The sequence below is a fragment of the Liolophura sinensis genome, chromosome 7, assembly GCF_032854445.1.
Source record: "Liolophura sinensis isolate JHLJ2023 chromosome 7, CUHK_Ljap_v2, whole genome shotgun sequence".
Classification (NCBI taxonomy): domain Eukaryota; kingdom Metazoa; phylum Mollusca; class Polyplacophora; order Chitonida; family Chitonidae; genus Liolophura; species Liolophura sinensis.
The window spans coordinates 44,980,451-45,005,527 of NC_088301.1; the positions used below are offsets into that span (position 1 = coordinate 44,980,451).

The 25,077-nt window shown below is 38.6% G+C and overlaps 1 protein-coding gene across 1 annotated transcript; it reads left to right on the forward strand.

Moving 5' to 3' along the window:
* Positions 1-7,633: 7,633 nt before the first annotated feature.
* On the forward strand, positions 7,634-25,077 carry LOC135471791 (uncharacterized). The gene is made up of 6 exons (XM_064751132.1): positions 7,634-7,787; positions 18,547-18,792; positions 21,098-21,241; positions 22,071-22,245; positions 22,694-22,811; positions 23,389-25,077. Exons 1-6 carry the CDS (start codon positions 7,766-7,768, stop codon positions 23,917-23,919), a joined length of 1,236 nt encoding a protein of 411 aa, XP_064607202.1. The 5' UTR covers positions 7,634-7,765; the 3' UTR covers positions 23,920-25,077.

Consider the following 25,077-nt stretch of genomic DNA (forward strand, 5'->3'; position numbering starts at 1 on the left):
ATTATTTCATTGTTTTAGCAGGCTTTATTAATGTCTTACCTTTGTGTGTGGAAAATACTCGCAAAGCGGCGTACTTGTTTTTTCAGATAGGTTTGATAAGTGATGCCAGAATGTGTAAAAGACCAGTCTCGCTGAAGTCAAGGCCATGCATCACTCTGGATTAATAATAGCTGGAAGTATACTTGAGGGAAGCAGACATGATTCTCCACAGTGGTCTCCACAGTAACTAGAGAATGCGTTTCTGGTTTCCATCATCATTCAGTACTGCTTCCGAGGTTGTTAGGAATTTTGTTTTAAATTGATGTTCAATGTGTATCCCTATTTTTGTTATGTGTCTTGTAAATCTCAAAAGTAAACTGTGAAAGCCTTTGCCTTAACGTCCCCCCCACCCCCCCCCCCCCCCTTATAGCTTGATGGAGTATTTATCTGATATGCAACGTGCATGGCATACAAGCTCTAAGTAAAGAGTATACAGTAAACATCTATCTGAGACTTAATTTGAGAAACATATTGGTTGTGCAAGTTCTATGGGCATGAATAAAGGCATGTTCAGGTCCATTTTAAATCAACAGGTGGACTTGGTAATGCTACAAATATGGTCATGTTATGTATTTGTTTGGTTTGTGCAATACATCTAGGGGCTGTTTGCTTTGATTTTGTTATTTGTTCCGAATGACTCTTGTACAGTGTTAAATAACTTGTATTACTTGGCTATTGAAGGAAGTGAAATTTTTCACACCTTACTTGTGCCTAGATTTGAGATGTGAAGATGTTTGTATCGAATTGGACGTGTGCTGACCTGTTTGATGTTCTGGAAGGACAGAATTTTGTTTCATGTAGATATACATGTACATATCTTGCGTTACTGTTTCCTTCAACTAAATGCTTACGGGAATACTGTGTAAACTGTATTTGTGATGAATTGTATGTTTTCTGTCGTCTTCGTGGGTGTATGCTAATCCATGTAAAGGAAGTACAAAGAGAAGCATTGCGATGCAATGAGTGGTTCGACTCAGTTTAGAATAAGACCCGTTTTTTCCTGGGAGACGTGATGACGTAATGTTCCAGCAATTAGAACCCGGTTATATTGCCCGATGATGCATATCTTGCCTGCCGTATCCTCTGGGAAAGGGAAAAAAGGCATATCATGTGGAGAACGGCATTGCTTCGTTTGAGTACGGAGAAATGGTTTATGTATACGTATGTGATAAACGCAATGTTGAATGCAAGAATTATTCCTTAAGTTATAGATATTTTTGAAAGCAAATATGTTAACGCTATCTTTGTCGTTTTGTCTCCTAAGAATTGCTTCAAAACTACTTGTACATAAACACAAAGATGTTTGGATATAGATTATTGTGTGTCTGCTGGGATGTATATTGTACGCTATATTGCATTGTCCAGATAAGCAGTGTGCTAAAACATGACCGTGGCCAGCTTATATAAATACCCATACAATATGCATGAATTCAGTCGGTTAATGGGAAAACAGGTATATATAGACCTGTGAGCTCTTGGTCAGGGTGTGGGTTTAGTTTGTCGAATGCTGTGGACTGTTTCAGTGACATTGAGGTATAACTATTGACTTTAGACTGGAGAACTCGTTACACGGGGAATTTTCTTTTCTTCTCGAATGTTGTTATTTCATACTTTCTGTAGTTTGGCACCAATCCACTGCTGTAACAGTGCCACATAATGACGAGAGAAAAGCCTGTAGCATCATTGGTCACACCTTCATCTTGGAGAGTTAATTTATGGACTGTCATTTTGTATGGTAATTGCCTGTGTGGTGAAATTAAGACGCAAGCTGCTTGGTTGTCATAAAACAGTTCTATTGCGTTGGTATCTTGTACATTGTTTTTGTCTTAATTTTTTTTTTCTCATAAAAATGCAAGTCTGTTGGTGCCAAGCATAATCCTTCGTTTCTAGTTCCCATCACAAACCAGTATCTTGTAATCAGGCGACATTCTTGAAACCACGAATAAAGGTTGCAATATTGCTTGGCCTCGTTCGTTACTTGTCCAGATCTGTCCCTGTGAGAGGCAAACGACATACAAGGATATGTATATGACATGTTAGTTGGAATCTTCATCAGTTTACATGTTCCAGCTGTGATGCGTGGATTATTAATATTCATACACTAAACAAAGCTGAAGTGTATATTTTTGTCCTACACTTTGTGTTATTTTTGGTGTCAAGTTTTCAAGAACTGCAATTATGGATACACGAATATCTCTTGTTATAGTCCAAATTTGGATTCTTCTTAATGAAGTTTAGTTTATAAGACCATGATGTTGAATGAGGGTGAATAATATTACCCTTGATGGATGTATTTGGATTTTTAACTGGTAACGTGATCATTATTCAGATATTCAGTGAAGTCAAAGTGGCTTTTTGTATGGAAGTAAGAAATGCAATGATTTGCTATGAGCATTGCAACTCTTTGAATTAATTCAGCAAATCATTTTTGTTTTGACAACGGCTTCCGTGACCTATAGTGGTCGAAGGGATTAAAGCCCGGGTATGGGGCTCAAAAAGACTTCAAAAATGGCACTTGTCGCTGCTTCGCTTGGCGATCAGAGCTGAAAGGTTAGAGAAATGAAATGGCACTGGTTAGTGAGGTGTCATGGAGTATTGTGGATGTGGTATCATGTCTAGTGCCGTGGGCATGATACTTCATTAATGGAAGCACATTGGCGGCATGGACACGCCTCCACAAGACAGTATTTACACACACCGAATGGCTTCTCGTCGTCGTATGACTGACAAATTGTACAACTTAAAACCCCAAGCACACATATATTCTTAATACTGAAAGGTTATAATTAGAAAATAAAAGTATCTTGACAACTAATAGCAGTGCTACATACTTCATACTGGCGAATGATAAGTTAAGCAGAATCTATGCGATATAATGATTGGTGAACAGAATGCAAACATTGTTAATTTTCTTTTACAGTTTTTTTTGCTGATTTTTTCTTTTTAATTTTATTCTATATGCTTATATTTACCTTAATTGCCCCCTTTCTCTTCTATATGATATCATCAAATGAGATTCACCCGAAAGGTCTCTATAAGGCAAGGGTTTCTCTTTATAACTAGAAACCCTGAGGTGAGAAACGAACCTCTTCTTCCAATCATAAATCTTAACTTCACCCAGAAAAGCAGAAAATCACTCCCGTCAATCCTTTTGGAAGCTGTGGCCCTGAAAAAAAGTCCATAATTCTTATCACTTGCCGGGCGAGTTACAGACGTTTGTATCATAAGCAAGGATGTAAGGAGGTATTCTTTGGCCCTTCTGTTGCACTCCTTTCTGAGTAGTCTCCCCTAACCACAAGATTACCGATGCAAGGGATAGATCAGGTCGAATTTAAAAAACACAGACACAGACTATATGGTATCTAAAATGTTTATGGTCTATCTACCGGGGCAATTGAATAAGATCCAGATTTTCTGCCTACTCATCCATTAAGTTATTTGCCTACTCAACTGATATATTTTTATTCAAAGGTAATTATATGAATTTCAGCCTCCATGACAACCAGCACGTATGAATATATGCGTCAAAACAGATATTTGGACACCAGCCGTCAAGCAAAATGGACTTTCCGGGTTAATAGTCGCAATACTACATGTATCCATTCATCTGGGCCCCTATTTACTAACCAGAGTTCAAATTACAATGATCACAAACATTAAGTATCCGTAGGCAACACGAGAAAGTGAGCAGAGCTCAAAGTATAGAATATGGCATACAGATGGACGGAATTACAAACGTACAGCCATTTTTTAAAATTAAGAGTTGAGCTCACAGCATAAAGGGAAACCTGCAGACATGTTTGTGAAGTATTACCAGAATAAACTATGACTATAATGTATAAGCTATCTATTAAAGTAAGTTTCGTGTTAATATACAAAGCCGATTTGGAGGTGCCACTTGGTGTAGAATGCAAGGGAATGGAAAACCCAACTTAAGAATGACAAATATACAGATATAGTTTGTAAAACATGACTGAAAAATACACTACATGACAAGACAATGCGTCGTTATTTTTATCATTGAATTGGGTTGGTTCACAATACATCGTTAAGAAACTTCGGTATATACAGAAACTTATATGAAATTCTATGCCTATATACAAAGTGTTGTTACTCTTTATGCATGAGTTAAGCTATGTAGCAAAAGAAGTTCAACAGTGCCTCTACATAGTTTTTGTTCTGTATGTAAGGTTGATGGGAGAGTATGGAGATATATAGTTGGTGGACGTAGGGAAAGGAGCGCAGGAAAGGAGCGGATGCCATGGAAGTCCTCGCGAAGACCAGCCAAGACAGGGATCAAGTGAGAGAAGACATGCCGCGGAGCAAGATCACGCGGCCAAGCTGCCCGAGCTGAGAGAAAGCCTTCGCTACAGCCGACCAGACAAACAGTTTGTTGTCTAAGTTTAAAGCCCGTCATATGCAAACAAACCCTTCATGGCTCTCCCCTAGCTCGGTTGATACAGTGACAATTCCTTAACCCGACCAGTTGACAACGTCTGGATTCTCCGCGAGAGGGGCTTGGTCGTTATCCCTCACAAGATCGAGGGTAGATGACATCGAAGGGGAAATATGAGTGCAAGAACCTCGGACGCTTTTGAACATGAACTTTTTATTCTGCCTCCATGTATGATTCACATGTAAATATTATTTTTAATACATCTCTATGAAAACGAACATAAGAGGGCTATATTCTAGAGAACTGCTTTGGGATGCGATAACGGCTTTCGTCGTTCATACGTACACTTTGCGGGAAGGCAGGACAGTCGTTTTGCCGCCTTCTGCATAGGTTTTAGAGGCTGAGGCACGGAAAAGCTGAGTTGCCCTGTGATTAAAGATTCTGAATGGCCCTTTGGTTTCAGCGTAATAGCCCGTGAGAGTCACCGCATTGTTCAGAAGGCAAGTGGACGAGTCCAGTCAGAAGTGTTTTCCACTTGGGTTGATTGAAGGGCACATGTGGCGCATAAGCATAAAACTTCTCATGCTCTAAGTTTGAAGGCATGAGAACAACTTCAGTCTGTCATATCTAGTCTTTTTGATCATTAACCATCGTCGAACTTCGGTTTCCGACACCTTGTTTATCGTGTGTGAAAATCATAAAACCAGAATACCGTATGAAGCCATTTTCGAACCGGCCTTAAAGTCGTGCGTGTTACAGTGATGCAACCTTTCCGGCCATCATGGACATACCCACATGTTCAAGAAGACCGTGAATGAAATAATCACCGTGCCAAGTTTTTGTTTCTTCTATGCGGATAGGATGTGTTATATCGGATTGCTGTAATATGGAATATGTTCAATAAATTTGCCAAGACAATGCCTCCTAAAAGCGAACCATCTAATAAGGATCCGGAAAGATTTAACGAAGCCGAGGAATTCGCCCACCCGGCTGTCCGACCAACGAACGCTATCAAACCAAGGAGGAGGAATAAAGTACAAGGGAGAGGAGCCAACCAAGGGAATAAACGAGAGCGTATAATAGGTACGTGTTTTAATCGTTTCGGTATTAGTCCCTTTAATCGTAAATCTTTGACTTTAACAAGTTGTTTCGATTAGGCCTGTTGGTTAAAACGCTACGGAAGTCTAAATTGAAAATAATAATATTTCTATACTCTTCCAAACGCTGTAAATAAACTCAGGCAGTAAAAACAATGTGTGATTATGTTATAGAAAGGGGAAGAAAGTAAATGTAACGTGACCAGTCTTGAAATGAAGAAAAACAACTATTACAGTGAGCAACATTAAGGGTCTCGAAGATAATCTTTGCGTCATAATGATGACCAATGATGAAGAAATGATGATGACTGAGTATTAATGAAAACACTTTATCAGCATAAAGGATTTGAGTGCAACAGTTTCCACTAAAGTGAAATTGTCAGATTGCATGAGACCATATAAAAGCATCCTATATGTAATTGGGGAGTGGCGTTAAGCCATAACCGTTAGTTCATTCACGGACTTAACAATAAACTAATAAGTCAGACACGTGGACTACATGCGGTTTAAAATGTATACACTTTATTTAAATTTACGTACAGTAAGAGATAGGCTCCACATTGAAATTTGCGCTGTGCGAATGTTTTAAAAACCAGTACAATTTGAGTCTATTAAAATATTACATTACTAACACCCCAAATTAAGAAGGCCCTTGATGTAACATGCAACCGAAATCATATGACTATGGTCAGTTTGTGTAATTTGCATATATTCCCTTATTATGGAATGTTAATGTCATATTGTCACCTGTAAAAGAAAGCCAATCGCCAAAGTATACCATACCTGTGTCTATTCCACAAATCGAATTATTTTACTTGAGTAAAATTAGGTAACGCACATCTTAGCAGAATACCTGCTACAGATATGTGTTTCAATGCAAGCTTAATTTTAAGCATCGAAAGGTATGGGTTGACAAAAAATTGGCTCAAGTCAAAACTGGGTTTCTGGAATGGACCCTTGGCCCTTATACCCCCTCTTTTACTTATACACATAGCACTGTACCGGAGCGTTGCGCTAACACTTGCCAAATTTCGATAAATCAATGATTGTGTTTGGACTAGATTCTGTTGATGTAACAATGCGGTTTGCGGACACGTTCTCAATATCACGTGGACAGCAAGCTCCTGGCAGTTTCCAGATGAACTGCAATAATTCATACCATGTATATTCTGGAGTGATTTTCTGTGTTTGTCGAAAAATATTGCAAGCCTTGCCAAGAAGCTGTAAACGTAGACAGTTCGATCGGATAAGGATAAAGCTAACAGTCCTCAAACTCCTGAAGATATGATTTACTAGATGGGAACGTGTCTATATATAATATCACCATACCTCCTAACATATATGTGATGCTGTTCAATATCCCTGAGAAACAAACACGAATGAGTCTGATGTGTACACTTTGGCGGTGACCAGAGTATAGGTAGCAGGTTGTAACTCCCAGCACAGGGGAAAAATGCAACAAAAGTGATCCAATAGGCTGCGTGCTTACCAATATTAACTTAACATGACTCTACATACAGACCTATTTACACCATGCTAACACGTGTTCTGTCATAATTTAGTTACACGGGAATACATAGAAGCCCAAAATAAAACGTCGTTTAAATGAGTATCCAGTTTATATTTAGATCACCACAGAAATTCATTAACATAATACAGTAACATTTGTGCAAAGTAGTAGTTAAACTGTTCTGTATAGTTTGTTGCCTTCTGTTGTTATATATTGGTAATTGTTCCATATTGTTGCACTAGAACGTATTTTGACGGTTTACTCTAACACATTCAAGTAATCTTAGGAATCTGTATCAAGCAAGATACATAATTAAACCATAAGCAATTATAGAGCTCACAATTTCCCCTGGAAAGCCAGAAATCCTGAAATAGCCTATAGGATAAGTGAAAGTGGTCTGTATCATGACTCATCTACGACATATGGGTCACATATGGCATTCGTACGTGGCATTGTTGTCGAGATAAGTATATCGTTGTTTCCGTGATAACAAAGGCACCTCCACACCTATGGAACATGGTATATATGTATGTATACTCCTATGCTGGAAAGGATTCGGTGATGTCAGCGTTCCAACAAAGAGCACAATCCATGATAGCTTAGACCAGACCTGAAGTTGAAATTCAAATGATTTAAGGATATGACACTTCAGTGAACCGGACTGTTACATTCATCTCTCACAAGTTGGATTTCATTCTAAGCAGTTCCGTAGCGTTTGGAGACATGTCCGAAGATACAGCTGAAGGTATTTATCTGATGCTCATAGTTTCTCTTCATTAACGAGTTACTGATTTATTGTTTATCGTTTGTGTAAGTTACATAACAAACAATATATCATAACAAGAATTAATCCCATGAGACTCATAAATATCCCAATTCTCTATATCACGTGTGGCCTGGCACAAAGCCATTTCTGTCTTAATGGTCAAAATTTGAAACACCATCTTAAGTCTTTTTTATTTTGATTAATTCAAAATTTCTTCCACATCATCAGTATTGTCCTTGCAATACTAAAACTGATCATTTAACTATAGCTTTAAATTTCCATATTAATCAGAAATGGGATTGTGGAATTGAACCCTTACGGTGTCTCTGATGTAAAAGGCAAGGTCATCGTCCGTTAACTACTGACGACGATCTAAGCCATTTCACCTTCGTCGGCAAAAGAAAGGTCGCCTTTCTTAAAATAGCATCATTCTAAATGCATATAATTCCAGGATGAGAGTTATTACTCTCCAAACAATCTTGGCCAATAACAGCTTTGGGTAAGGGGCTGAGTTCACACCCGAGATGAGCTCCTTGGGATTCAAAGGTTGACTCCAGCTGTGACTCACTGGACTTCAGAGAAAGACACCTTACAGCTAAACGGCTTTCTTGCACTAAGATTGACGCAATGAGGAAGCGTATCACCTCAAACAACAACAACAAAAAAAAATTGCCGCCGTACACAGAAATCCAGCATGATATTCAAATATTGCTGCATGTGGAAATTTAACTCTGAACATGCACTTACCTTTTTTCTGCCCAGCGCATCGATTGTGATTGGACACTACTCTTGAGATAAACAAGACAGCAAAGATGGGAAAAGTTCCATTTGATTAATTGGGTTTATACACATGACTTATATTTACACAAAATTAGGCCAAAGATTAAAACGTTGAATTTATACAATAAGGAAAACCTGGACAATTCAACTTCAGCGCTAAAGGATGAAGTTAAGTTTTTCTCTGATTACACGTTTAAACATATTTTGCTTTCAAAATATGTATTGATTGGGCTTATTGCACTTGATAAACTGGACGTTCAGGACCATATCAGTCGGCTTCTTACTCATGAAATTGTTGTTTTTTACATACTTCACCAATTGAGTTTTTTTTGAAGGAGCTTGGGACTGATTTGCGTTTTAGACGTTGGAAAGTCCGACTTTTATTTGATGTTGAATAGGCTCATCTTCAGCACATATATAGGGCGTACTAGAATTACCAATATTGGAGTGTTTGTTCAACCTATATTTAGCGTTCATGTTTAAACGAATGCGGATTCCAATATTTACGGTATCAATCTTGTGGTCGTTCAAACACATGTTGTGGATCACAAGAGACCTTTTATCCCTCCCTTCGTTTTTACATGTATTTTCCCTGGCAAAATCTGGCGGCACTTTGTGTTCTTTCCGTACAGACAATGGTAGTGAACACGTGCCTTGTGTAAATTACCTTGGCAACATGTTGACTCCACCCATTGATGTGGCTTACTCATCTTCAGATTGTTGAACATAGAAACGCCCATGAAAACCATTGTGACCAATTGGTACACATGGAGTTAAATCTCTTTTTCTCCGTAAAGTCTAATTCTGATATAGTTGGACATACGTTATCTACATGTCTATGTGTGTGGTATTCCATATATCAGTGATGTATGTATGGATTAGGTCACCTATATTTACAAACGTGTTACAGGTTTTTTGTGGCGCCTTTTCACTGTGACCTTTAGCATGTTTTTGCACAAATATAAAGAAATGACCCCCCTCCGCCAAAATAAAAACAAAAACTGTTACTTACTCAACTTTCCTTCAATGTCAGACAAATTTTGCACCCTGCGACACAAGGTCAGTAAAGTTTCACATTGTATCCCAAGAATGTGTTTATCACTTTTGCAAGAAAATAAATATTGGGGTATATTTAAGTTTAAGGATGTGTGGAAATGACATGTGTAAGCAATTCTGAAAAACATACAAAATGCCTCAGATCGACGAACGAGATTCCCCTTCACACGCTATATACCTACACTTTGAACAGGTATAAAACATTTTGCACACTGCCTGCATAATGCCATGCAAATTTGCTACAATTTCATTATAGCTAAGATGATTTATAATTAGGTTAAGAGTTGTGTCCCCATTGAAGTCCGTTTTCAGTTATATGATGTATATTCGTAAGCTATGTTTTGTCAGTGCATGGTTGGTTTCTATTACGATCCATTTGAATAATGAAATCGTCAAAGGGGTATTTCTTGTGCTAACTGTTCAGAGCATGTCTCCATGGCTTTTGGGGTAAGACTGGGTTTCCAAGCACTGGCAATAAATCCAAAGAACTTAGCCGTTAAAAACATTTGTCCCATCAGTGTGATCAGCTCAGCATGGCTACGAAAGATGAAACTCTTTCTAGGCGGTTTCATTGTGTTCATCTTCCGTTGCTGTAGGCAACCTGGTGGGTAAATGTGCCCTCTACATAGCATACAGCCTGCTCAATACGCTTCTGCGACAGCTATCCGCTCGGCTTAATCTTCACGTACCTTATTTATTTGAACTCAAAGCCGGTCTCTGCGAGCGAGGAGCCGACCTTAATCTGACGTTTCCGTGTATGTTGTGGCCAAGTCCGCATTCGCTTTTTTTAACGTCCGGCACTCCGGCACACACTAACAATTTTCTGCAACTTCGCCGCTCCTGCATGTGATCATTGTGAAACATCTGCACCTGGAATAGATGCGGAGATGCTTCTTTCTCTACGCCAAAAAACCTTCCAGTTATGAGCTCACCCAGAATTCAGCCGAATAATCATTTGATTTTAATACATGATCAGTGAGCAAGTATGAGAAAAACATTTCAGTGTCATTATGCTTTGTAGAATATGTCTGCTTTCAGTGGAACAATTAGAATATACAGTTTCACAAGTTTTTCTTAATGTCAAATATCGATAACGTTTTATGATTGCGTAAATGGTCAGGGAATATGAGTTCATATGGACTATTAACAAAAACTTCGACTTTTGACGCACAAGTCAGATAAGTTTGCTTAAGCATGCCAAATGTTGTTGACAGAAAGGAAAAAGCATATGTTTGTGGTGCAAAAGCAAATAGATCTCGCCAGTTTCGTCAGCTCACACAACGAGGTGTCGAGACACTTTGTGCGGAAAACGTGCTGCTTGTAAAAGTGTGTGTCCCTAAAACTTACCTATATGCTGTGCTTTCATAATGCGCGAGCACAATTAAGGCAAGATTTAAAACGTCGCATTACTGACACTTTGGTTTGAAGAAAGCTGATCATGCAAAATTTCTGTCGTGCTTGGACTGTTCTTGTTGAAAATTGAGGATTTTGAATACTTTAAAATTCATTAATATGTAATTCAGTAATCAGCCTGTCTTCCTAGTCATCAGCTTAATAGATTAAATTAGGGTTGGTGAATTCAAATCTACAATAGCTATTAAACAAACCGCCTTTTATGTATTAAAGATAGAAATAGCTGTAATGTGACCAGGTAACACACAGTAAAAAATTGGCATGGGGTTTTCACTGACAGTTTCACAACATTGTTTCACACTGTTGATTCTATCTGCATTGTGCATATCACTGTCATATCTTTAAGCTTAATGGATGCGTTTTTCTAAATTCACGAATATTTTAAACTGTCATAGTCAGTAGTTTATCTTGTTCGAAGATTTTTGCTGGGTTACTATCAATCATAGGGTGTTGATTACGCCATAAAATAGGTGTTTCTTATTTCAAGACAGCAATTGTCATTTTCACTTTTTAGGCGGCAAATATTGCATTTCATGACTTTCATGGTGTACTTGCATTACTCTTTATCTGTATTTTTTCGGCACCGTGAAATGGCGCGTTGAGAGAAATAGCAGTGCAGTGTATTCATGCCTCTCTACGTGTACACGTAGCATTGTATTGTATTTGTTATTTATATCTCTGGTACATTTTGCTGGCATGTGCTGGAGCAACAATCCCAAGATGTCCCAGTTGGTCAACACGGAGCCAGTTGAGGCAACCCATCTTCTGAATTTTATTCTTGCTGTGCGTCTAGGTTCTTTCTCTAGACTGGCTTTTAAACGTGACGCTTGTCAAATTTGATATTTATTCTATGTGCCTCAAAATATTCTCGGCTTGTTTTCGATTTTTCTGTCGCTGACGTTCCAGTGCGGTGTGAAAGCTTCTAGGGCTTTTTAATTCCCAGGATTATCTTATTTAAATCCAAGCTGTATACATACAGATTAATGCCCAGCCTCCTTTCATGGCACTTGTTTCATGGAGAATGGACGAATAATATAGTCTGAGAAAACAGTGCACCGTGTACAAGGCCTGTATATATTGTATAATTGATTCCAGGATGCAAGAGGCAGGTTTTTAAAAAATTCTTTGAATGTCCCATAGAAAGTTTTGTTGGAAGTCTTTGTCTTCAAACCACATCTAACTTAAGTGAGGGCCTGCAAGTGTTTGAATTCTGTCCAAGACTAGGGCTGTAGACATGTAAAATGCGGACATCATGTGAAGAAATGTTGACGATGAACTTCAAATAGGAACCTGTAAGCTTACTTGGAGTTGACTTACATGACAACATGACGGCCAAGATATATATATATATATATATATATATATATATATATATATATATATATATATATTTACATTTCGATGTAAACGTACCCACCATTATTAAGCATGTATAATCAATACATATCAATATATATATATATATATATATATATATATATATATATATATATATATATATATATACATTTCCATGTAAACGTACCCACCATTATTAAGCATATATAATCTGCAATTAATGACATGCTAAATCATGTTTTATAAGAGAAATGATTCGTGGATGTAGAACAGTTTTCCCGTCATAGTGAGACAGGTTCATATTTGGGTCACCATTGATTTCTTTCGTCAGATGTTGCTAGGCCATTTGCTAATATTTATATTGCCCTTTGTCTGCTTTAAATTTGAATTCTATAACACTTACAAATATAGTTAGTTAATTTAGTTAACTAACAGTAAATTTAAATTTAAAATATCCTTTATATACCTGCTGAAGTATAGTCCGTCATCAATAAGGCGGTAACCGTCAAACTAAATGTTGAAGTTTGCAGTACAGATTCTTTAAATATCTTCTCACTAACCAATTTATCTTTCTCTCAAAGAGTATTTCGAAGAATGTGACTTTGTTTACAACGACACGACGAGCGACGCAGGTGAATGTTTATGTAATTTTTACGAGTATGTCATCTTGGCTCTACGAGTTTTTGGATCTTCGATTAGGTCACGCCTTAGATACCTGTCCCAAAACGCCCAATCCGATTTCTATGCTTTGTAACAGTTGATGTTGCATTACCTGTATGTTATACACTTCAAACTTGAAACATGTCATGTTTATTACAGTTGTCAGTGAAGAAGGCAGGCGGAGTTGACACACACTGACGGGCCAGTGAAGTCAAATACGACTTGATCACGTAACACCTAGGTAATCCAACCCTGCAGGTGTCAAGGTCCCACACCTCCGGTTAAGACACAGGCGTTGTTGTTGTTTGGGATTTGGTCCTTTAAATCTCTGTTAGTCTAGCTACATCCCTGGCGACATCACCAAACACGACACCGCCCTTAAATGATCTGCCTTCCGATGACACCTTCTGTCGAAGCACTTTATCAGATTTGCAACAAATTTTTTGCGCGAATAATGCGTATATACAAGGATTCAAACCAACCAGACGGTCAAAAGGCCAATACAAATATAAAACAATGGCATTAGCCAGTCAGTGTCAAGATGAATTCTGTCAGAATTTAATTTTTTTTAAATGATTTTGAACTTTTGATAAAGTAATCTTGTTAAGGAGAATATTGGTACAATAGTGTTGTACCCTAAACGATTATTCGTTCTCACTGAGCTTATGGAAAAACCAATATTTGGCGGAAGCAAATATGCAGCTTCAAAAAGATCGACTTCATTGTGCGAGCAAAATTTGCTTTATATTCTGAGAAAATTCAGGAATATCACAGCGATCAAAGTTATTATTATTCATCTTCTTCCAGTCGTTATTTTTAAAGATAGTTTGCTATAGTGTACAGCTATTCTGCAATACAAAAAACCACCGTTCCGTCACATCGTTTATTAATCAATTCCTATAGGGACATTTATCTTAATAGCTTACGATTTTATCGCAATTTTCTTACTTTTCATCTTTCTGCCCAGTGAAGATTATCCTGTAGTATGGGGGAGTCAAACTGATGGCAGTTCGGCTTTGGACGCTGTTCCAAAATTCCAAAGTCATCGTTACACTTTCCGCATCAATCAAACATTCCAAACGCAGGGTTTGTGTCCTTCGCCTCGAGCATACAATCCCATTTGTAATAGCTGTTCACAGCTGTAGAAGTATAATTTGGACATGTAGTGGGCATTTTGTTTTGCAGTTTGCGTGAGGTGCAAAGACAACCATTTGAACATCTGCAGCTGTCCTTGTCGCAAATTCTGTCATCTTGTTTTATCTGCTACCCTCGTGTGCTTTGTTGGTACAACGTGTATCTCATTGGATTAGTGAGACACTGTTATTAATTTAGCTTCCAAGTCATTAGTTAACAGCATAGGTTCACCAACACATGCTGTCAGGTAAACGTGCCGATTCGGGGTTAGGCCAGTTAACAACCTGCAGAATGTATGATTGCAGGACGTGCCATTATCACCCTTCAACACTTCAGGACCTTGCCAAGTACACCGCACTCTTCTCTTCAAGGTTGACAAGGCATCCTGGACAATATATATGCTCAAGCGTTTGCATACTTTACTTCGGTTAGCTTGACACGCGTTTATATAAAAATGGCTCACTTAAAGTGGGCTTTATATATATGCTCTCGATATTACGTATAACCTACATGTACATGTAGTTAGTTCGTCATTTTCTGGCTTATTTCATTAACGTGTAAGTAAAGACACAGACACAGTGGACACAAAAAGACGTTTTCACACGTATTTATTGACCTCTATAGTGTGAACCGATGATACTCAAGCCTTTACTCATCCATATGCCGGCGGGGTTTGAAACTCTAGTACGTAGACAGCCATTGCGCAGCCCTTAATCCAAAACACCTGACACATGGTGTGAAAATTCCATGATGCCATGCTAGTTTAATGCAGAGAGTTAGTGTCCAGAGAGTAACTTGGGTTACACCAACAGGACGAGTCTCCTCGCACCAAATCCGCTCAGATCCCGGATCAACATCTCAACCTCGGCCTCGATCCTCGAAGATCCGCCGTGGTCATCAACACTAGAAGTGCCCCTCTTAGCTCTTAGAGTATACTCAGTAAAAGCCAAGAGATTCCTTGAGCCGACAGTTGCAGCTGTGTAACTTTGGAGAAATGTCCTCCCCGGTTAGACTCAATAGTGTAAAATGTACATTGTCATCACGTAGTTATCCCATTTTTGAATCTGGATGTCTGATTCGTCTGTGCCTTTAAGTCAGGATGTGTTCCGGGTATAGGGCATAGAGCGATTTTTCACTTCTTCATTCTGATCGGTACTTGGTGATTCTGGTCGGTGCTTTACTTATGCATTCTCGTCGGCGCTTTACTTCGTCATTCTGGTCGGTATTTTACGTCATCATTCTGATCGGTGCTTTATTTAGGCATTCTGATCTTTCATCCACTTAATATACTGTACCATACATATATTGATGCAAACATGAGTCAATTAAATAAATATATATAATGATGTCTTTTCCCTCACAACTGATACAGATTATTAAATGGATAGTTGCTATAAACAGAGATATCTGTGTATAAATTGATGACGATGTATATGCTTGGACTTTCTAACATTTGTCTTTATGCTGTTCATGGTTAACTTATGTCACAAGCAACTGCAATATAGCAAAGCATGCCTCTGTGTCGTCGAGTTTCAACGTTACCTACTTTGGAAGTCATAACTACACTTGATGAACCACCTGGGCATAACCTTGACTCCACCCATTGTATTGCTGAGCGTGGGAGGCAACGTGTTCAAGACGGAGGAAATAAACTGTAGTCTCAGAAGTGAACATGCCCTTCAGGGATTTTGTTCAGGATATTCAGCGCTGATTCGGAAGTAACCTTTAATGTTTGTTTTTACTTGAATTAATCAACATGCTCTTGTTGAGTGTGTTCTAACACCGACCGCTACTCTGAAGGTGTAAGATCCTTCATTCATTCGAATCTACTCGTTAAGAGTAAGGAGACATGATCAGCAGGTAATTAGGCAAGGTACAAACTGACAAGCTTTGTGATTTCTTTACCCTCTTTAGCGCTGCAGCAGACGTGACGATGCTGGGAAAATCTGCCATGCTGCATACATTTCTGGCTATTGTTCATTCTAATGTTTACAGTCAAAGGTAAAAGAGCTATTCTTGCCATTTAAAAAAGAAAGAATTTATTTACTTCAACGAGTGGACTCCTTTGGCTGGGAATTGGCGAATGAAATGCAGTGTGATTAAACCTGTTAAATTCCAGAGTAATAGTAATAATTAATAATTAATAATAATTTATTTATTTGATTACATTTTTACACCGTATTCAAAAATATTTCCCTTATACGACAGTGACCATCATTATGGTGAACTGAAACCGGGCTGAGCCCGGGGAAACCCGTGCACGACCATTCGCTGGATCCTGAAAGATCTTCCCATGTACAATAGGTGAGGAAGCCAGCATGAGTTGCAATGTGCTGCGTTAGCTCACTAACCGCTAGGCAACATAGGTCTACTTATATTAATAATAAAGTGACTGAGCCCATACGATGAAATGTAATAGAATATGATCAAAGAGCGCTAGAAAATCGGCAATTCCTCTTCGGTTGATTCACATGGAAATGACAAGGCAGCGTTATAACAACGCTGACCGCTGTTCCCTCAAGGCAAGCACAAAGACGTCAGATTTTGTGCATTCTGTGTGTGTGGAGTTCGGGGACAGTGCAAAGTTTAATCCGTCTAAAGTTAAGGCCTACCTTTAGAAAATGGGGTGAACCAATAGGAAATATTTATTTTCGTTAGCCCGTAATACTCGATGACAACAAAACCCGAAATGCAAACCAGGGCGGCTTTCGGACAAACAGAGTTACATGCAAGGGTATATTGTGAAGGTCAAAGGAGCATGTAAAGAGGATGCACTATTCCCAGGATTCACCCGTGATGCAAAATTCCATAAAAGTCCTTCATTGTTGCCAGGGTTTCCTGATATTTCAGATTGCTCCTTTTAAGTTCTTAATCACCTTCTGGCAAACTGAACTGGAGCTGATCGCTAAAAGTCCCAGAAGACAATCCAAAGTATAATACAGAAAATAAGGAAGTCGTCTGGAAATATTTTGAATAATATTAGATTAAAGATTAAACTCTTCAGGATCTTCCTGATCAAATTTGAATGCTCCTGTTGTATAACGAAGTATTTAAATTTAAAACAATTTCATGGAACAAACATATTTGTTAATGGCTGTATTGCTGTCCTTAGAGACTAGCGAGTCGACCTCAGTTCATGTCATGTTCTTTATTGTGGTGATAAAGACAAACATTTTATTATATGTTTGGCTGTACGAAGAGATCATCGGCTGTAATAATCGTAATTATGCTATTTACTCAGATTTAAACCTTCATTCAGTATGGCACTGTGCTTGGTCATGTCCTTTATGGTCCTGAAATAGTACTTTTGGTAGTGAAAGTTACATTTTTCCAATAGAACACCTTCTGCCTTCCAAGGATGTTTCTTATATCAATAGAACTCTCAGATTTGTGCACCAACGTAGTCATGGGCAAAATTTTAGGTCAAATATAAGAGGTGTAATGATGTATAGAAATGCTGCTGAGCAGAGAGCCAATGAAATGTAACAGTATGAAATACGTGTATATAGCTTATGTGGAAATGCTTGCTGCTCTTTATTTGACAGATGTTAAACATACCTTTAAACCTGATCCATAGATAAGAACTGAATTTTCTGTTCATGCATGGCATATGTGATTTGAACAATGACTTTCGACATATTGCAACTTGGTGAAAAATCTAAAAGAATTATGCACAAATTCATAGCAAATATGAATATAAGTTTTAAAAAGCAGTTCAATTTGTGTCATTCATCCTTTAGAACTATGCAGATTAAATCACCCAATGCTGTGGAAATTACATTGTTTGCTGACAGTTTGTGTTGCCCAAGTCATTTTATTAGCTGAATTGGCAGTCTGGAATGTGACTTGGAAACTATTTTTCATATAATTTCACATCCTGTATGCAGAAGTTTTTTGCACCGAATTAGTAATTGGTATTGGGGTTATGGGCTTTATTCATTAGATATACAATAATAAATCTACTGCATCATGCAATCCATCAGGACTACCATTATAGTGCATACCGCAAGAAATAACAGTGCGACCATCCGACCATTGCAGGCTGGCGTTAGCTTTGTTTTCTATAAACTTAACAAGGCATCAACTTATACTTGTGTTTGTGATCTACGATTTCTACGAGATCATTTCAATGGGAGGTTTGTTCTGCTGTTTTATATTCGAGCAATAATGAAGAGAATGTTTGTGTTTATTTTTGAAATCAACTGCTGAATAGTGAACCCAGGGGATGCAGCAGAGGAATGTATTATACATACTTGCGAGCACTTGCCTATTCTCGTGGCGTTGTTCAGCTGGGCGAGGCCGATAAACAGGTTATCTGTTATCTGTAACGTTTTTTTGTCATCTTTTTTGTTGACAGGACCATGCGAAGATGTCACATTGCCGTGTGAAGATGGCCAGAGATATATTGACCCAAGTGACTGTCGGAGTTACTACGTCTGCGCTAGCCGCCACCGTCTTGTACGACTGACATGTCCTCTCGGAACCGCGTGGCACCACCGCGCAAGGGTGTGTGTAGATGACAGGAATGTTTACAACAATGGAATCTGTGATAAAACCCATCCCTCCAGCAGGTGCCCGAGAGATGGGAACGCAACGCGTAAAAGTAAGGTTTTGTCCTTTGAATCCACCTTCCTGTGTATATAAATTATGGATAAGTATGCCTGTAAGGGGCGTAAGACCACAATAGCAGATGTTTAATAATGTGATAATGTCGTAGGGAGTACGAGCAATACTCACAGTATGAAAGATGGATAAAAATACTAGGACGACAATGATATGTTGCTATACGGCAGAATTTCGACTAGAGTCCGAACATGAGTGATAATTGTAATACGTGAATACTATTTAACCAGTTTGCGCACAAGGCGTCATTGCAAAGACAGTAATAAACAATGAACTGCACAGCTTGGGCCTGAATAACTTCAGGTGGGAAATGTTCCCAGTATATGAGTATATGAGCCAAAAAAAAAAAAAAACAAATATGAGTTTCCTACATATGTTACTCCCGATTTATATATCTACCTTTGTTTGGTGCTTGTAAGGTAAGTTCTTGGTAAATCGTGGGTTTAGTTTGATATGAAGTGATTGATATAGGCAGAAGTTGCGTTAACACATTACACTACGTATAGGTTTTCCTTACAAGGAAGTCCGTATTCCTGATGGCACGCGATGGATTTATAGGTTTCAACAGAAGACTAGAACCCATGAATATCTAGAGCCGATAAATCTGCACTCATTTTAGCATGCTCTGGCGTGTTCGCCCCAGTCAACGAACCACGACACGTTTGGCCCAATGTGAGAATACTTCTAGCTCCGGGGGATTAGATCGGCGTTGAGAAGAGAAGGGGGCACAGATCCAGCGTACAGGATCATTTCCCTACACCGGTGTAGGAAGGATGCTGCCAACATGATAGGTCTGCGGTCCAAATGGAAGGCCTCTGTATAAACCCCATCTACAAGGCCGTATTTCGTATAGGTCTTAATTGCTAGCCCGGAAATAAGTGTGTTTGGTTGAATTAAGGGCTCAGTGGATTCGACTGCACGCTGCCTCGTGTGTGTTAGCCTTTCTCTGGAGTATTGTAGTAAGAAGGATTAAGGGTATCAAAACCTCTTTTTAAAGCAAAATGCCTTGTGTAGCCCACTATAGTCATATATGTATTTATTCTGAAAACTTTTAGATTATTGAGTTCAATAATACTTTCAAATATTGTAAAAAAATCTATTTTTCAATATACTTACATTTGTTAAAGTTTTAACATTTCTTTTTTAGTGCTGAAGTCCATAGCACTGTTTAAAGCGAAAAAAGCCTCTCAAATTTTTAATATTTGTCTTAGATTTAAAAAAAAAATTCAACAGTTTTGGAAACTTTAATAAACTTTTAGTAATATCCTTAAAATTAGAAAAGTTATCAACAATGTGGGAAAACCTGTTGTAGCTTAAGTATTCGGCTACATGTGTGTCAAATTCCAAAGTATTTCCACACATGACTGTCTCAAAAACAAAAAGGGACAAAATGAACAAAACGTAATGAGGAAATATCCCGGGTTTAATAAAAACATCTGAATGGATCAATCTACTTTTGTAAAATTTTAAACATTATACTGCTACATGAAAGCGTAAATTTCGTGTATGTTAGGCCCACACTGCCTGTAGAGATCTGCACAAGAAATGGTGCACAGTTGACAAACAAATGGTATAGCAGGAGGCAATGAATATCTTAGTATTCTTGAGTACCGCGTAAAACACCAGTAAATAAATAAATAAAATGGTAAACATTTACCGGAGACATTTGTTGACAGCAGGTAATGGAACTCAGTCAGTGAATCCCACGAGGCACTAAGAAAACATATCTGCTTTGGTTCAGAGGTTATACGTCTGGTCGGTCATACCCTGTTTCTTCTAAAATTTGGGACCCGTATTTAACACATTTTAAGATTCTACGGTGGCCTGTAGGGACCCAGAGAGTACTAGTATCAGTGACGTCACATCCATGTTGCTTGCTTGAAATAATTTCAGATCCATTCGGCGAATGCATACGTCCATAAATATTTCCTTTTCAATGATGATATATACCTCTCTATGGATTGTAAGGAGCAAAAACTTGGCGTGATTGTCAAGTGTACCAATGAGGCCAGAAATGGTCATGCATTTTGCTAGGTTGAAAACATCCCACAAAATGGGTCGAAATATTTTGGATGGTGTTTCATGGTCTTTCATCTGACATATATTCACGTTAGTGTTTTCTTTTCCTGTAATTTATAAATTTCTGCGAAACATTTTTCCTAACACAGGCAAATTTTATTTTGAGGGAAGCCAACTGTGAGCTGGTAAACGGTAATTATACAATGCTACTACCGGCAACACATTATTTCGCCATTAATTTAAGCTACACTGTTTCCTTTCCCCAGACTTGCCATCCATACGAACCACCCAGCGGCCAAAACCCGTGTATAGTGCGTCAGAGCCCGCTGTTTCTAGTGATGCAGTTTCCCTTGGGATCACCCAGCCGGCTACGCGTTCCGTCTCAGGAGAGAAGAGTGGGATATACAGCAGTAAGTTCATGGTTATTTCTGCCATATGCCAGAAATTGTGGGACACATATACAAGCCTGATGAATTTGAACATTATTTAACGTTGGTGTGAAAGCAAAGAAGGTCAATCCTGAACCACTTCCCCAACAATAGCCTCACTATAAGAGTATAGAGATTCAAGCATGCGAAACAGTGTTAACACACACATTACATATACATTGTACATATACAATGATTGTCCTGTAAACATGTGGTTAGAACAGGTAATGATTTTAACCCACGTGTGTGTGTTAACGGAGAACGTATACCTTCAAGCTATTGCGGTTATCTTTAAGGGTATTTGAAATTTTATATATCTAATGCAGCAGGCTAACGAGACTTACATTGAACAAGCAAAACGTTCAAGAGAGTCAATTTTGATGGCCACATGTGACGTCTGTTGTTCTAGCTGTTTGATATGGAGAGATTCAGAACTGTACTCAGGAACAAGAAGCTGTCTTACACCTGCCAGACTTAGTCTTAACGTGGTGATATTATCCCTCAACTTAAGATTTGAACTTAAACACTAATTTTCGATTTTGTCATAAGGAACTAAGACAACTCTCAGTATTGAAGTATATATTCTTAACGTAAATCACAATTTAGCTAAGGAAACTATTTTTGAAGGTAAAACTAAGGTTAACTTAAGTCACTCTCAGACATCTTCGTGATCCTGAAGCCTGATTCATACAGACAGCAACTCCTTTGTCCGTTGGATATCGACGTTTTCAATGCGCGACCAGTTGAATTTAATTTCTGGGTTTCGAACTCGCTTTAACCCTATTTAAATATGGTGTCTTTCTCCATTCAGAATCGAAAGTCACAACAATTGCCCCAAGGGAAATGGACGCCACACCAGGTGGGACCTTGGGGAAAAGCGACGCAGAAGTTATAGTCATTGCTGTAGTTGGAGGACTAATATTTGCCGCCCTCATAGCCATTATTCTAGTGTTAATATGGAGAAAGAGGCGCGACGAAAAGACGAGGTAAACCCAGCAAAGGGATTCGCATAAACCATTCTCATAAAAGTGCAAAACAGGGTCAAGAAACTGGTGGTTCACATATAACTTCTAACTTTCTATTAATATAAAATCTGTAGGATAGCGAGTAAAAGCAAAGCAGTGACAACAGTGTGCTAGGGCACAGGCCACTGATGAAATCCGTCCCCTTGTGAAGTTTCCTCAAAACACTTTCCCCTGAAGTTTTTATTCTTATATAATCATGCACTTACTGTTCAATTCTTCTTACTTTTTTTATAAATATAAATTGTGTAAACTAAAACGTTTTACTTGGTCTCTGTAAGGGGCTAGGTCATACGGCAAAACAGACTGTTGTGGAATGTAACGTTCTATTCTGTAAATGTTTATTTCCTATTTACCCTGTATGATATACAGCAAATGAGAAAATGAATCTGAAAGTGGTTTTCTCCCTCAGCACACAAAGTCCTCCACCGCCAAGAAACGCTGAGCAGAAGCCCCAACAATTAAGCATAGAAAACCCAGAATACTCCAGGAGAAACTCGGTCATTTATGCTGAGATCGATGACACAATGGTAAGGACTGACGCAATATGGATCTTCTGGAACTACAATACATGAAATCATACATATACCGCAGGAGCGGAATAGATTTATTTGATTATTATTTGATATTTGAAGCTCTTAAGAATATTTCACTTATACGACGACGGCGACAGCACAGCCCGGGGGAAACCCACGACCATCCGCAAGAGCGGAATAGACGATTCCATATAGGCGGCCTGTAAATAATGTCAGGTCCTTTTGGGCTCGCCACAAAACAGTACATGGATATAGGCATATCCGGTGCGTAAACGGCTCCCCTAAATGATAGAGTTCTATCGATGATACTAATCATTGTAAATTGCCTCCATCGTAATTGACAATACACATATATGACGCAGTTAATGCATGGGTTAAATTAAAAACGTAATATTACATAAAAAAGATAATATCCATGCCTTTACTGCGCTATAACGATATATACCTATAGTTATATTTGGTGCTGTTAAGGCATGTATTAGATTGAAAACATAATGTCACATAACTTTTTTTGATGACATGTGAGCACGGATTATTTCACACTCACCTCTTTATACACCTTTGATTCCAGCGTGGGCCGCTTATGACCAGTACGGTAAGTCGGGATAGAGGGAAGACTATGTGCGCCCGCCTGGAGCGTCACCTACCGCCGATGTGCTCACTTCCGCAACCAATGACACCACAACTGTCCACCATTAGCACTTCCACTTCAGGTGTGACGTCACCTGGAGATTTCTATTCTGACCCGGTATTAGATAGTGAGCGAGACGCAAATACGACATATTACGAAAAACTTTCGTCAAACAACAGTGACAGCAACGTGCATCCTGTCTCCAACGAAGGCTATGATTATATCGAAAATGGTACAGGGCATGTGTACTCGACCCTGCGCACCAAAGTCAAGGACGCTCGGTATGAGCTGCTTAATGAGATGTCTTCCGCTTCCGCCAATCCTTCAGAGAGCCAAGGAAATTCAGGATCCAGTTCTCCTGCATTCTCATCATCTCGACCAACTCCTTCTGTTCCATCGGAATATTTTGTTCTAGATAACGGAAATTCCGACTCTCAGAGAGCGCTAGACGTGAACAGCGACAAATCATAAGAGAGTTGATTTGCCATCTTCACCAGCCAAGTGATACAGAAACGATGCTCGACTCACTTGTATTACCCTTCTGAGTTGTCGTAGCTTGACTGGAGAAAATGTCAGTTTGCACGTGGTGAGCGTGTTGCATATTCCATTGTTAATAACCACGGAGAGAATATTTTGCGTCTGTGATAGGAAAATACAACCTGTGTAGATGACGAACATTTTATATCAATAATGGGATATTTCTAATGTGACCATTGATTGCATGTCTTTCGCCTTGCTATATATTTCAACATATAATATACCCTTCTATATGTGCGTGACCGTAATCTAAAAACCATAAATTATATTGCATAAAGGCTTTTATGTATGAAGTTATGCCAACATGGAATAGTGTACGTGTTATTCACCGAAGAATATATTGCTGTGTTTGATTGTTCTAATTACTGATGTGAATGTAGCGGATCTTCACAAAATCGACATCCACAGGCATGTGCTATGGAATGTATATATGATCTGCCACTCAGTTTTTTTTATCAAAGCTTTCCTTCTACACCCTTATTTTTTTTTGTTAAGAATACACGTGTGTAGTTGTTACCAGACTGTGCTAATAATATTCATTACTATTTATTCCTTAGAATAATATATCGCACAGAAGATATAAGTATTGAAAACTCTTTTCTGTTAATGTTAAAAGATTGTTAAAAGATTTCGCGTCACACCGAATGATTCTTTCACAAGCCATGTGTCAGCGGCTGTAAAGCAGAACGTCCCTGAGTACCATGTCCGGTGAATGAAACCTATCTGCATTCTCAACGTGGAAAGGTCTTGTTGTACCAACAGCAATATGGACGCAGGAATGCGACCTTCGGACATTAGGACCTACGGACACCAGAGCTAACCGACATCAGGACCTACGGTTTTCAATATTACTGTCGTCAAGGATTCACCAGCCTAGATCAAGAATAACGAGATCAGAAAGATAAGCGACATAACGAAGATGAAAGACGAGAATATCAAGGTGTGCGAGGACGGATCTCTAAGATGAGCCAAAAGCTCCATTTATGGGCATGAAAGACTTTGAAGCGTTCAGAAATTCCATATTTTGTGTCTTGCTATTAAATCCATGGTTTTGAGCATATTCAGTACCGTGTTGTTTTATTTGAAGTGCGA

Bases quoted from the DNA above. Each gene is read 5' to 3' on its own strand.
- LOC135471791 (XM_064751132.1), top strand. From the start codon at position 7,766: ATGTCCGAAGATACAGCTGAAG. The intron at 7,788-18,546 runs GTATTTATCTGA...TTTTGTTGACAG, and splicing joins GTCCGAAGATACAGCTGAAG to GACCATGCGAAGATGTCACA. The intron at 18,793-21,097 runs GTAAGGTTTTGT...TCCTTTCCCCAG, and splicing joins TGGGAACGCAACGCGTAAAA to ACTTGCCATCCATACGAACC.